The following is a 15,103-nucleotide window of genomic DNA, read 5'->3' on the forward strand; positions in this document are numbered from 1 at the left end:
TCGGTTTCAGCGGGATCTCCTGATCCATTGAATGTTGGTGGATTTTGTCGCAGAAAAAGTTCCTCTACCCTTCTCTCTTGATGTGGGGGAGGTGGTGGCGTGGGATCTCTCAACTCCTCTTCTTCTCGATCTATGTTCTTTCTGTTCCCCCTTCTTCTCGGAGGCATACTATACAGGAAAAATAAACATATAACTATCGGCCTCGAAACTAGCCGTTCGTCATCTAAAAAAAAACAAATTCTCTTTTTCCCACTTCACTTCTATATCACGTTTGTGATCTCAAAATTCTCAAAATTCTCGTCTACTCTATTTCTCGTCTATCTTCGTTCATAATTCTCATCAATCTCTATTTCTCATTTATCAATATGCATCAGCATCATCATTTTTCTCAAAGTTCTGATAAGAAAAGTGAAACTCACTAATCATCAACATCTCTGTATATATATATAGGGAAAATTGCCTCTCTCTCGAGGTCTTTTACAAAAGTAGGATCCTATGTACAAAGGTCCTAACACTAAAATGATGCTCTAGCTATACAAGCATCATAGGTACTAAGCACCTATGGATATATACTATCTACACAACCACACTATACTATGCCTCTCTACCTATATATATATATATATATATATATATATATATATATCATCTATGCATCTATACATACGTATGCGTCTACTAGATACACGTGCTAACTAGTCATCGTCTCCTAAAATCCTACTCGTCGCCTCGTCAACCGCCATATCTTCACTCGGCTCCGTCTCCTCGCTCGGCTCTGACTCCTGACTCTCATACTCGTCAATCAGTCGATAGACGCTATCGTCGCTCGGCTCATCCTCAACGTCAGTGTCCATCATCGATCCAAAAACCGGCACCTCAGGAACAAGTACCCATGTCTCGACTCCGTCGGCTGTAGTATGACGCTGCAATGGCTGAGTCCGTCCATAGCCGACCGTCATCCCTGGAGTCTCCTCATCCGGGTCCTCCTCATCACTGTCACGGTGTGCGGGCCGAGAACTTCCCTCCTGGGCGTCTCGGGACGGTGGGTATAAAATCGAGTGCATATACGTCTGAAAAGCCAAAGTGCCAGGCTCAGGCAGCGGGGCAACCCTCGGATAAGGATCGAAGGGAACATACTGTACCTCAGGCTCCGTAGTAGCAATCGGTTGCGCCGACTCAACAGGTGGCAATGGCGAAGGTGCCGTCGCCGGTGTCCAATCCCAAGGCGGTAACTCGGCGCTGGGAAAAGGAATAAGTGATAGAAACGCAAACGGGTCATGCTCTACCACTGGAGAGCATGTCTCAAAGATAGTCGGCTATGAAACAATAGGCTCAGATAGAACTGGCATCGGATCAACTGGGGGTGGAGGTGCAATCGGAAACGGCTCCTCGGGAAGTGGGGGCACAACAACTAGCTCCCCTCCCTGGGCTGGTCCCTCTAACTGTCCATACGGCGGTGGAGGTGGCTCGTCAAAAGCAAAATAGCGGTGGCTCAACGTCGCGATGAAGCCACGAAAATCGGCTCTCACATACCGCCCGAACTCAGTCCTCCTGATATACTGCGGCACCAGCGAAGCCGCCCAGACTTGCCACTCGGGTGGCAGCTGTGGAATCAGATGAGTGATAGCCTCAGCCTCATCTATCCCATGGGCACTAGCCTCTAACCAACGTCGATGGTAATGCGCTAGAAACTCCCCAAGAGTATCGCCCTCTCACTGTCCAGTAGTCCTGAACCATCGGCGCATCGCCTCGCTATATCGTCTCTGTATCGCTGCCTCTTCTCGACTCTGCATCTCGTCCTCGTTTGCTACGGTGGGGCATCGGCTATACTAGCCTCAACATCTCTCCTCATATTCCACATCAACTGCCTCATATCAGAATCCATCATCTCAAACAATTCCGTCATCAAAACAATTCATAACTCATTAGTAAATCATACTCAGCTCTCAACAGGAAAGCAACAAGAAATAACATCAACCTCTTACCTCATTAAGCCGGAGGAGATGGGGTGCTGGGGTTTCGTTTCAAACTGACTCTCTCAAACTAGTCCAAGAATTCAAATTAGACTAGTACTCAATTTAAAAGGGTAGAAGTAATCAAAGGTTCAACATAGTCAAGCAATAGACTCAGAGCAGATGACCTGCTCTAATACCACCCTGTCGCAGCCCGAAAACCCGACGCTAGTAATAGCGGGGTACGAGTATCGATACGACTATTTTTAAAGAATAAAAGACAAGATGTATAGGCCAAGCACCAAGCAGAAGCTCGCATCAAAAGGTGTTAAGGAAATCTTCATAAAAGAACCCAAGGGTAAAATCGTCAACGTCGTTATAACTTTTTAATTATCAGGAATTTCACGAACAAAAACAAAACGGGTATAGCTCATTTTTCATAAGGAAGCATAGGCAGAGTATCGCAGCAAAAGGCGAACCGATTATATGTATGAAGACACGTAACCGTGAGTGTATTGCTTGATTTCAAAAGAAAACTAAGTATCTCACACATCAAGACTCTATTATCATAAAGGCAAAATAGAAATTCGAAATACATCGATTGAAACTCTCCCCCACCAGCACCAGACCAATCTCGCTCCCTGCTTAGCCTGCACATTTAGAAATATATGCAGGGCGTGAGTACATAATACTCAGTGGGCAAAAGCCGAAAAACAAGAAAAGTGCTCTTAGAGCTATAGGTTTGAAGCTTGCCACATCTCAGCAATACACAGAAATAAAGTTAGCGTAAATGAATCTGTGCATGCAGTTTTCATAATCATGACATCATAAGTAAACGACTGCAGTCAAAGATCTTAACATGTATGTACCACATCTACAACTCATCATCATTAAAGGTACTGAGAAGTAGGCCTCCCTCTCAAGTACTGTGACCGGCCAACCCGAAGACGGCTCGCAGTCACCTCTGTGCACAAAATCCCGCTTGTGGCATGACCGAATTCGTCTCATCAGTAGAGGGTAACACACAAGCTCAACATCAAAAATTGGCAAGTCAAACAGTTCTCAAATATCATTTATCTCAAAGCATTTGATCAACTCATTATATCATCAAATCATTTTAGAAAGCTCGGATAATATATTTATACTCAAAATATTGCCCACCTGAAGTCCTTCGCTAATCCTGGAAAGAAATCAGGCAACTTACTTCTTCGTCTCGCTCGGGCCTTCATATGTCATCATCACATCGTCATCGTCATCGAAGGTTCATGTGATAAAACAAACCTTAGTCAGAAACTCAATTTCTAAATCCAATCTCATCTTATCTATAACTTCTCGCTCAACGTCTATTTACCCATTAAAACTCAATCCCTAGGTATACTCGGCTTCTAAGGATTCACACGTCCTATTATCGACTTAACTCTCAACTTGGCTCAAACTCATAGCAATCAAGCATATAAACAAGTATAAACACTTAAGCATATGAAAAACACACATAGACTAGTTAAAAACAAACTTCACTCTGCACTGACTCAACTTTAAAACCTCACCAGACTCTGTACAGAACTCCCCTGAAGTCGTAAGTTATACCAAAAGAAACCTCTTTGAGTCTAGTTTCATTTAAAAAAAGTAGAATCAAAAACTCCAAGTATTTTAGGAGATATCACTGTGTTACTACAGTCTACCATATTCAGCAGTTTTTAGCAACCGAAAATTTTGATTTTTGAAAAATCGTAAACGTTGTCAAAAAGGTCTGAAATTTGGTGGGTACTTAGCTAAGACACTCAGGTCTCAAAAATAAATTTTGGGCTCCAGAAAGCTAAGGAAAGATACTGGAAAAGGTGATCTTATTGGATACTCACCGAACAATTCGGCAGAACGTAGCAGTTTTGGTTTTACATTTTATAAAACTAGTAAGCGAAGTCCAAATGACTTGAAATTTTGCAAGTCTGCTCACAACTCTCAAATATACTCACCATAAAATTTTCATGGTGTTTGGGTATAAAAAACCACTCGAAAACAGTAGGTCAGTGCGTCATGAAAAACGACTCCGAATCATACACACAAGCAAACATGCTCAACTCAACATTTCTTCAAAGCAAACTCATCAAAGCTCATTTTAAGCACTTATAGCACTCAAAACATTCAAGTACTACATAATACTCATAATACTCAATCTCGACTCTTTTCTTTCATCATAAACTCAAATCTCATGGAAAACGTTTCAACGAACGCATCAAACAAATTCTCGTTTCATTTTCATGCTCGAAATTACTCAAATACTCAAACATGATCTTTTACACCATATAACTCATTATACACATATTTATTCTCTTTTTATCATGTAAACTTAACTCTAGTGAAAACTCATGTATCAACATAAATCTCTTAATAAAACATGACAAAAGTTCACAAAATGGTCATAGAGCAATTAGACTTCATTTTACCAAACATCACACTCACATCATACAAGAACTCAAAAACTCATACAAACTAAACTAAGTCAAAGTTTTACTTAGCCAATAAAAGACTTAATCAAAGATACAAAGACACTACTATCATGCTTAAAAACATATATCTTAAGCCAAATCACTTAAATAACACATAGACCAAAAAGTCCTAATTTTTACTAAACTAAACTCTTTGAAAATCTTATAGACACATATGAATCTTTAACCCATTCGTAGATCTATCATTTTTAACCAATTTATCTCACATATAAACCATCAATTACAAATTAGAGCATAGATACACATATCCCTAATTTTATTAAACTAACTCATATCAAAATCATCAATTGACCTCATATACTCAAATTACTCCATCAATCATCATCATATACATCTCATGGACTCATCTTCATCATCAATTCATCATTTTAATCATTGACTCAAAAGTTTCCATTTTTGTGTAAACTAAACTCCATCGAACTTTCACATCTCAAGGCACATACTTCACAACACACATCAATCATCAACAAACATCATATAAATCTCATTTTTCACCCCAAATCAAGAAAAGAAAAAGAAAATTTTTTGAAGGGGTGAATACCCACTTTTTCGAAAATTTAGGAAAAAGGGAGGGGGTGATTTTCTTGCTTCAATCTTTCAAGAATACTCACATACAACATCATTCAAGCAAGATTTATGGAATACATGGTCACTTACCCAAATTCTTACCAAGACTCACACTTTCTCACTCTAACTTTGAAGCCCTTCTTCAAGGATTCTCTTGAATATAAGTAGCTAGGATGTGTTTATGGAAGATTTTAGAGTGGATTGAGGTGTTTTGTAAAATTTTTGGAAGCTCCGAAGGTCTCTTCAATGGAGGAAAATGGAGGAAAGTGAGAGAATGAGGGAGAGAGGTGTTGGTCGAAAATGATGAGTGAGGAGTGAGAGAGGATTTTGCAAGATTGTAAATGATCTTGTGATCTTTAAAGAAGATTTTGTGATCTTATGAAATATTGGGCATTTAATGCCTTGATCTCTCTCTCTCTCTAATCTCTACACTCTCTCTCTAATCTCTACACTTGGCAATTTGTGGTATTTAGTCACATGGTAGGGAAATTAAAATAATAGTGTGAGAAGGGTGATTAAATATTAATCACAATAATTATGGAAATGTCACTCATTAATAAATACCATAACATAATTATCCATGTGACCAAAATAAAATAATTATAGCACTAATATTAGTGCACTCACTCAATTATAATATTCCTCTTCGTAGGAAAAATAATTTTAAAAAAATATGCCTGGAAAAATTTTCATAAACTGGCATCATTCAATTTCTCGATAAAAATAAACCACACTTGTTTTTGACACTTAATCAAAATTCCAAGTGCTAAGGTCTCAAATATAAAATCATAATAAATTGGTCATAATGACACACGTCAGAAAAATCACATAATCAATCAGTCACGTAAATTCACATAACATCACATCAAAGCAGTCCGATTGAGATTGTCCCCTTTAACCCATACCCAAGGGTTGCCCCTTTGCCAGAGCCGGGCACCTTGGCTTTTCAGACGATGATGCATGCGATTCTATTTTCGCCATCTCGAGATGCCCAGGAGGGAGGATCACGGCCTGCCCGACTTGATAGCGATGAGGACGAATCCGAGGAGGAAACTCCTGCGATGACGGTTAGCTACGGTCGGACTCGGCCACTACAGCGTAAGACGGCCGCTACTGGCGAAGAGACGTGGGTGCCTGTTCCCGAAATGCCTGTTTATGGGCCAATGATGGATACTGATGTAGAAGATGAGACGGATGATGATAGCGTATATCGCTTAATTGACGAATACGAGGATGAAGAAGCTGAGCCGAATGAGGGCATGCAAGATGATGAAGAAGAGAGAGGAGCGCCTGGAGCTGATGATGGGCGATGATTGTGCTGTTTAGCATAGAAGTTAGTATGACTTTTGTGATGCTTAGTGATGAACATAGATGGAATAGTATAGAAGTACGCATTTGTAAATGCCTAGTAACTATGATGCCTGTATAGAGGGTGCATCATTGTAGAATTAGGGATTGTTTTGATGTACATAGATCCCAACTTTTGTGAAAAGACCTCAAAGAGGCAATTTTCTAGGTATATATGTTTTACTTGATGTTGATGTTGCCTGACTTAATGTTGATGTTGCTTGACTTGATGAGTGATGATAGAATTGAGTAACCAATAAACGAGAACTAGGAGATGATGAGAAATACAATAGAGTAGAAGTAAAGAGAGTTCACGTTAGAAGAGAAAAGTAAGATGAGATGGGAGCATTGAGATTCTGCGCCATAGCGAAGCGATTCCGCTGGCGAAAGCGAATTCGCTGGCAAGGTGATTCCTCTGAAGAAGCGAATTCGCTGGCAAGGTGATTCCTTTGGAGAAGTGATTCCTCTGGAAAAGTGATTCCTCTGACGAGAGCGTTCCTCTGGCTTTTTGATTTCGCTGCACTGACTAGCGATTCCGCTGACGAGCGATCCCACTGATGAGCGATTCCGCTGATGAGTGATTCCTCTGAGGAGGGATTCCTCTGCTCCGATATGTTGATTTCTCTGATGGACCATGCCCCTCTGAATTTTTTTATATCGTTTCTCTGCTCTGCACTGTAATAGAGAGCGATTACGTTCCGAGGTTGATACAAATTTTCTTTTCCTTTTAGCATGCCTCCAAGAAGACAAAATTGAAACCGACTAGAGGAGGAGGAAGAACAGAGAGATCCTACACCACCACCTCCACCTCCTCCACAGCAAGAGAGGAGAGTAGAAGAACTCTTCCTACGACAAAACCCACCTACTTTCAGCGGAGCCGGAGACCCCGCTGAAATGGAAGAATGGATCAGAAGTATGGAAAGGATCTTTAGGTTCCTTAGATGCAATGATGCTTAGCGCCTTATGTGCATGACTTACCAGCTGAAGGGGTCTGCAGACTTTTGGTGGGAGGCCAAACAGAAGACTTTGACCCCAGAACAAATAGATGAACTTACGTTGGAGCAATTCAAAACACCTCTCTGCGAGAAATATATACCGCGTAGCTACCGCAGAAAGAAAGAAATGGAGTTCGCGAGTTTGAAGCAAGGAAATAAAACGGTAGCTGAATATGACCATTTGTTCTGCGATTTGGCTCGATATGCACCATATCAAGTAGACACTGATGAGAAGATGTCGGAGTTGTTTTGTGCCAGATTAAAGCAGGAAATTCGAGTTGTTTTAGCAAGTCAGAGCGCACTTACGTATGCCGAAGCACTGAACAGAGCACTAAACATGGAACTGGCAATGCAGCTAGAGAAGACGAGTCAACCCTCTGTTCCCCAAGTGAACCCGAATGCTCAATCGGGGAGTCAATCCTTTTATGGACAAGGACAGAAGGGAAAAAGGAAGTGGGACGAGAGAAACCAAGGTCCCGAGAAGCCATGGCAAGGTCAGAATGCGCCACCTTTTTCTCAAGGCAAAGATAAACGACCTTATGCAGCCCCAGCGGCAGCAGCACAAAGACCAAGAGGAATACCTCCCTGCCCAAAATGCAATAAGTTACATTTGGGGGAGTGCAGAATGGGAACAAATAGCTGTTTCACCTGTGGAAGAGCCGGGCATTACTCTAACCAATGCCCGAACCAACAGCAAAGTGGAACCGGTGGAAGACCGAAACCATTCCAGCCGCAGCTCAAGGCCATGGAAGGAGTCCTACCGCTACCACAGCCAGTACGCCAGCAGCCAATGCACCGACAACATCAGCCGGGGAGACAACCAGCTGGCCCGCAGGCGAATCAACAGCAACATCATCAAAGGATGTTCGCGATCGATCAGAAAGCTCAAGGCCAGAATCGGGGAAATCTAACAGGTATAGGCGAGATGAAAGGCGTATCCATAGTAGTTTTGTTCGACACTGGAGCGCCACATTCTTTTATCTCTCACACGTGTGTAGATACTTTAGAACTGAAAGTAGAGCCTGCTCTACAATGTCTGAAAGTGTTTACACCCATAGGCAGAACTACTACGGTGTCACACGTTTGTCCTAACGTAGAATTCGAGTTAGGAACGTTAAAGCTCGAGGCTAAAAATCTGAGGTTGATGCCTTTGTGGCACTTAGATATAATTTTGGGAATGGATTGGTTGGAAGAGAACCATGCGAAGATACAATGCAAGGAGAGACAGATATCTTTCCAGCCACCTGGCCAAGAGCCTACTGCCTTCGTTGGCATTGAAGGAAAATGGAAGAAGACGCCGATTATCTCGGCTTTGCAAGCCAAAAAGCTTTTACAAAGGAATGATACGACCGCGTATGTCGTATATTTGAACCAGAAGGAGAAATCCAAAGCGGATATTGATGACGTGCCAATTGTGCAAGAGTACAAAGACGTGTTCCCTGAAACTTTGCCAGGTTTACCACCTGATCGACAACTCGAGTTTACGATAGACCTCGAACCTGGAGTCGCACCGATGTCGAAAGCGCCATGCAAGAGTTGAAGCTGCAACTCCAAGAACTTCTAGACATGGGCTTTATTCGACCTAGTGTTTCCCCGTGGGGAGCACCGGTCCTTTTAGTCCAGAAGAAAGATGGCAGCTTGAGGTTGTGTATCGACTACCGAGAGCTAAACAAAGTGACGTTGAAGAATAAGTATCCGTTGCCCCGGATCGACGATTTATTCGACCAACTTCAAGGAGCATGCACGTTTTCGAAAATCGATTTGAGAACGGGATACCATCAATTGAAGGTACGAGCAAACGGCTTTTCGCACGAGATACGGACATTATGAGTTCACAGTTATGCCTTTCGGACTGACGAATGCCCCTGCAGTATTTATGGATCTTATGAACAGAGTCTTTCACGAATACTTGGATAAGTTCGTGCTAGTGTTCATAGACGATATCCTGATTTACTCGAGGAGTAAACAAGAGCATGAGGAACATCTGAAGATTGTTTTGGAGAGACTGCGAGCTGAAAAGCTTTATGCTAAGTTCAGCAAATGCGAGTTTTGGCTCGAAGAAGTCAATTTTCTCGGCCATATCGTTTCGGCAAGAGGGATTGAGGTAGATCCGGTGAAAGTACAAGCAGTACAAGAATGGAGATCGCCGACTACGCCACATGAAATTCGTAGTTTCCTAGGATTAGCAGGGTATTATCGACGATTCATTGAGGGCTTTTCAAAAATTGCCAAGCCATTGACGCACCTGCTAAAGAAGGAAGTTAAGTTCGAGTGGACGAATGATTGTGAACGGAGTTTTCAGGAGCTGAAAAAGAGACTTACTACTGCGCCAGTATTAGTCGTACCCAAGGCAGATAAGGAGTATGCCGTTTACACGGACGCGTCGAAGAATGGTCTAGGATGCGTGCTTATGCAAGAAGGGAAAGTGATAGCATATGTTTCACGACAACTGAGACCGCATGAGATGAATTACCCGACGCACGATCTAGAGCTTGCAGCAGTAGTACACGCTTTGAAGATTTGGAGACACCACCTCTACGGAGTTAGGTGTGAGATCTACACAGATCACAAGAGTCTCAAATATTTCTTTGAGCAAAAGGATCTGAATATGCGACAAAGAATATGGCTGGAGTTGGTAAAAGATTACGATTGTGGAATCAATTACCACCCGGAAAAAGCCAATGTCGTCGCCGACGTGTTAAGCAGGAAGAATCAAGTGGAGTTAGGATTTCTCCTTACTCAAGAGAAGAACTTGATCAGAGAATTCGAGAAGATGAAATTGGAGGTAGTAATACCACCCCAGACGGCAGAGAGTATGATTGCTACGCTGAGTATTACCCCCGACCTACGATCGAGGATAGTCACAGCGCAGAGGGAAGATGAAAAGTTTGAGAAGCTACGATCAAAGATCCGAGTTGAGAAGATGGATGGATATCATGAAGCGGCAGACAACGCCATCATGTTTGAAGGACGATTGTGTGTGCCTAATGTGGAAGATTTAAATAATGAAATCATGAGCGAAGCTCATGACACACCCTACGTTGCACACCCAGGAAGTACAAAAATGTACCAAGACTTGAAAACAAAGTTTTGGTGGGAGGGCATGAAGCGAGAGATTGCATCCTTTGTTGAGAAATGTTTAGCATGTCAACAGGTGAAAGCACTTCACCAACGACCCTACGACAAATTGCACCCACTAGAGATTCCTGAGTGGAAATGGGACCATATTGCGATGGATTTTGTGACTGGATTGCCGAAGTCGAAAAGAGGGAATACAGCCATTTGGGTAATCATTGATAGATTGACGAAGAGTGCACACTTTATACCGATCTCGATCACATATGGATCTGACAAGCTAGCTCAGATCTATATTCGCGAGATAGTGCGATTGCATGGAGTACCGATGACGATCACGTCGGATAGAGATTCGAAGTTCACATCGAGATTCTGGATGAGCATGCAGAAAGAGATGGGTACTAAATTGAATTTTAGTACAGCGTTTCATCCGCAAACGGATGGACAATCCGAGAGAACCATACAAATCTTAGAATATATGCTTTGAACTGTTGTGTTGGACCGAGGAGTCCAATGGTAGCAAGTTTTGCCCCTGATTGAGTTTGTGTATAACAACAGCTTCCAATCAACTATCAACATGGCTCCATACGAAGCCCTTTATGGAAGAAAGTGCAGATCCCCGTTGTATTGGGATGAAGTTGGAGAAAGGAAGATACTTGGTCCCGAGGCCATAGATGAGATGATCACCATTGTCCGACAAATTCGGCAGAGGATTAAAGAAGCGCAAGACCGTCAGAAGTCTTATGCGGACACCAGGAGAACAGAGATTCATTTCGATGTGGGTGACAAAGTTTTTCTCAAAGTTTCCCCATCTCGAGGAGTGCACCGTTTTGGAGTCAAAGGGAAACTGAAACCAAGATATATTGGACCGTATGATATACTAGACTTGCGTTACCGCCGAGTATCGTTTCTCGAGGAGTGCACCGTTTCTCAAAGTAGGCCCTGTAGCCTATAGACTTGCGTTACCGCCGAGTATCGCGAATGTCCACGATGTTTTCCATGTTTCGCAATTGAGGAAGTACGTGTTTGATCCCAGACATGTCATTCACCAGGAAGAAGTATCTCTTGAACCAGACTTGAGCTATGAAGAGAGACCCGAAGCCATTCTGGACAAGAAGGTTCAACAACTACGAAGCAAAGCAATTTCCTTGGTGAAAGTACAATGGAGACATCACGACCAAGAAGAAGCAACATGGGAACTTGAGGAAAAGATGAAAGAGAAATACCCCGAGCTTTTTGCCGAAGGTAAGTAACACAAATTTCGGGATGAAATTTTCTTAAGGGGGGTAGGATGTAACACCCCGTATTTAGTTACCTTATAATAGTATCGAAATACTATCGAGAGTTAAGGACTAGCATACTAAAGTCGAGAGGAAGTTATCGATGGATGGTAATTGACTCAACCTAGAACACCTCTAGTTTGACTTGCAATAGAACAAGGACATCCTAGTGATGGTAAGTTGACCCAGTGTCATCTCTCAAGGAAGATCTTTAAGGGCTTTTAATTATGTCACAAGAAAGCAGTAAAGGTTGGGATTATTAACTAAAACTTGGAAAGTAAATTTACGTGAAATTAAACTTAACTAGGCAAAAATGAATTATTAACTAATGCTCGTAATTTAAACTTAACTAAAAACTTAATCTTAAAATTATCTAGGCGAATTAAACTATTAAACCCTAGGCAAGAATTTAAAGAATTAACTAGACAAATCAAATTTAAATAACTTTAATCAAAACTTCTAATCTAATCTAACTAGGCAAAAACTAAATTGCATAATTTAAAGAAAGCATCATAAAAACGCATAACTAAATTTGCAGAATTTAAAGAAAGCATAAGTAAAAGCAAATAAATAAACTTGATTAAAGAAATACCGTAATTCGTCTCGAGAAGTAATCTGTCACGTAATTACAACTCTACACGGGAACTAATCTAAAACATGAATTTAAAGAACTATAAACTAAACTAACTAGAACAAAAATCGAAACTAGAACTATGAAAGCAATAAACCTAAGCTTTAGCTAACTTGGCAAAACTAGAGATTAGGGCACGAAATTGATATTTTACAATGAAAAGTATGACCCTATTTATAGACTTCAAATCCTTCTGGATCACCATGGAAGTTGCCATGCAAAGTAGAATTCTAAAGGCAATAGAATCGTGCAAGATAAGGCAACTTCCAGCTGTGACGCGTGCTCTGGAAATCATCTCCTCCCTAGCGGAAATCGTGGCTCTCGCCAGCGGAACGGCTTCCGCTCTGGCTTTCTCCAGCGGAATGGGTCGCCAGCGGAATGGTGATTTCTCTGGCTATCGCCAGAGGAGCGGTGATTTCTCTGGCTATCCAATTCCGCTGTAATGGACTTCTATCCCCTCTGCTCTGACTTTGAACTTCTCTGGTGATGACTTCGCTACACTGGATTCTTGATTTCGCTGACTCCAGAGAAATGGTGATTTCTCTGTCGTTTGATTCCTCTGCACTTATGACTCCAGCAGCGAAGTGATTTCTCTGGCGCTTTTCGCGCTCGCCTTGATTCCTCTGACATTTCCGATTCCTCTGGCGCTTTTTCAGAGGAATGGTTATTTCGCTGCTCGGGAGCTTGGATTTCTCTGGCATCCCATTCCGCTGCTCTGGCATGTGGGGCTTTGCTTCTCTTACATGCCAGAGTATGCACAAAAACACGATTCTTAGCCCAAACTCTCCAGAATTTGCACTCTTCATCTCGAAAACCTAAATCTCCTGCAAAGCATAAAATACACCATAAAACGCACCAATTTCCAGAAGATTTAACTTAAAATATGCACATGCAAACCCCTAAAATTAGAACAATTAAGCATAAATCAACCCCCCCACACTTAGCCTATTGCTTGTCCTCAAGCAAAATCCATATGAATCCTAGGAAGAGATTGATTTCAACAATGCTATTTTCCATCCAAACGTTCTCAAAGTGAATTCAAAATTTTACAATCAACACACATCTCTCGTTCATGCAAGTAATTCTAAGTTTAAGAAGCAACAAAGGAGTAATGTAAGCAATTCGATCAGACCCAATTCTCCGCTAGAAGTGAATTCCCTAATGTGATCGCCTTTATAATCAATATCACCATTTTTCACACTTTGTGTGCTTAAGATTTTCGACAGTTGAGCCATAATTCATGAAATAAAAACCATTTGGATGTAATCCAAAGTCTTTTCACGTGGTTTCCCATGCTCATAGTTAGACTAGAGGAGCAGAGACTCAGAGCTATCACATTTCAGAACAGGCCAGATGTTTCAGAGCTGGCGATTTTGAATTTTGAAGTTGGCAATTCGTCCAACATTTTCACAGATAAGGTACGATCGTAGGCAATCACAATGACAACACTCCTTCTAGCATCTACCGGACAAATCACGTTTTACTAACTTACAATCATGTTGCAACAAAACTCAAATTCTTTGCACAAACAAGAAACATATATCAAGAGTAAAACAAGAATAACCACCATTCATTCGCAAACCCGAAATTCGCATCGAAAACCATCTACTCTTCCACAAATTCATAAAAATTAGCAAGATTCGAGACCAAAAACTAAGCATAGAACGACTAATCTCGCCCAATTGAAAATATAAGCACAATAAAACACCCCCCACACTTAAAGCATGCCATGTCCTCAGGGCACAAAAGAAATAAGAAGAGTTAAGAAAACGTCCCTGATTATCGGCATTGAGAAACTGAAGCATCGTGCAAGGTGGTGAAGAAGGGGCTTTTCGGTCTGTTGCAGAGTGGAGAGTTGCAGCGAGCGCGGAAAAGTACCGCGCTGAAAAAGTGCAGCGCGGTTAGCAGAGACGCGCTGGCGAGGCTGTGCTGTCGGCAGAGGTAAAACTGCAGCGCTGAAGTCAAAACATGAACACCACATCAAAGTATCCGCGCAAGCAACCAAAACTTAGGAAAAACAAAACAAAAACGGAAAACAAAGAAAAACAAAAACTAAAAACAAACCAACGGTGGGTTGCCTCCCACCAAGCGCTAGAGTTAAAGTCGCCAGTCCGATGTAGAGGATCCCTTAACCAAAATCGCTATGAAACGTCAGCTGACTTAGTCCTCGTGAAAGCACATCATCCTCCAGTTCAGCTGCGGGTCCTCTTAGTGAGCAAGCAGAGCTCATCACATTCATCATTTTCTCGAACCAAGAGTTATGTCGAGATCTCTCCTCTTTCTTCTCTTCCAAAGGTGGTGCACTCTGCACTCTTAGCACGACATTATCCTTGCACGGCAGCACATCAGCCCGTTCTGAAGGAATATTAAACTGAATTAACGTTCCGCTTTGCCCGATGATCGTTTCTTGGATTATTATTAATTTATCATACAACGATTAATCCTAACATGCTCCTATGAATTTAACAGCTGCACGTTGGAGTTCAGAAATACCTGAAGAATTCAGAAGAATTCGCAGATTCGCATCTGAACAGACCAGTCAGCTTCAAGCCTTCGTTTGAAGTCCCAAACGTCCTCAAATCGTATTTCGTCCAGAAATACGACTTCTTCGTCTTCGCGAGAGCTTTCCGTGGCCGCCTGATTCGTCTGAATCGGAGTTCGGTGGAGGAAGTTATGGCCGTTTTACGGAGACTGCCAGAACTTGGTTTCCTGCGAAAATCTGACTCCAGCTCTGATCTTCTCGACTGTA

At 41.9% G+C, this 15,103-nt stretch overlaps 1 protein-coding gene across 1 annotated transcript; it reads left to right on the forward strand.

Moving 5' to 3' along the window:
• The first annotated feature begins 9,976 nt into the window (after positions 1-9,976).
• On the forward strand, positions 9,977-11,398 carry LOC131023088 (uncharacterized). Its single transcript, XM_057952631.1, has 2 exons — positions 9,977-10,434; positions 11,002-11,398. Exons 1-2 carry the CDS (start codon positions 9,977-9,979, stop codon positions 11,396-11,398), a joined length of 855 nt encoding a protein of 284 aa, XP_057808614.1.
• The last annotated feature ends 3,705 nt before the right edge of the window (positions 11,399-15,103 follow it).

This window comes from Salvia miltiorrhiza, chromosome 4, assembly GCF_028751815.1.
Source record: "Salvia miltiorrhiza cultivar Shanhuang (shh) chromosome 4, IMPLAD_Smil_shh, whole genome shotgun sequence".
Classification (NCBI taxonomy): Eukaryota; Viridiplantae; Streptophyta; class Magnoliopsida; order Lamiales; family Lamiaceae; genus Salvia; species Salvia miltiorrhiza.

What these genes read in the sequence shown, in the direction of transcription:
- LOC131023088 (XM_057952631.1), top strand. Translation starts at nt 9,977, where the DNA reads ATGCGACAAAGAATATGGCTGGAGTTGGTAAAAGATTACGATTGTGGA. An exon ending in CACCCAGGAAGTACAAAAAT is followed by an intron (nt 10,435 to 11,001) that starts GTACCAAGACTT and finishes GTATAACAACAG; the next exon opens with CTTCCAATCAACTATCAACA.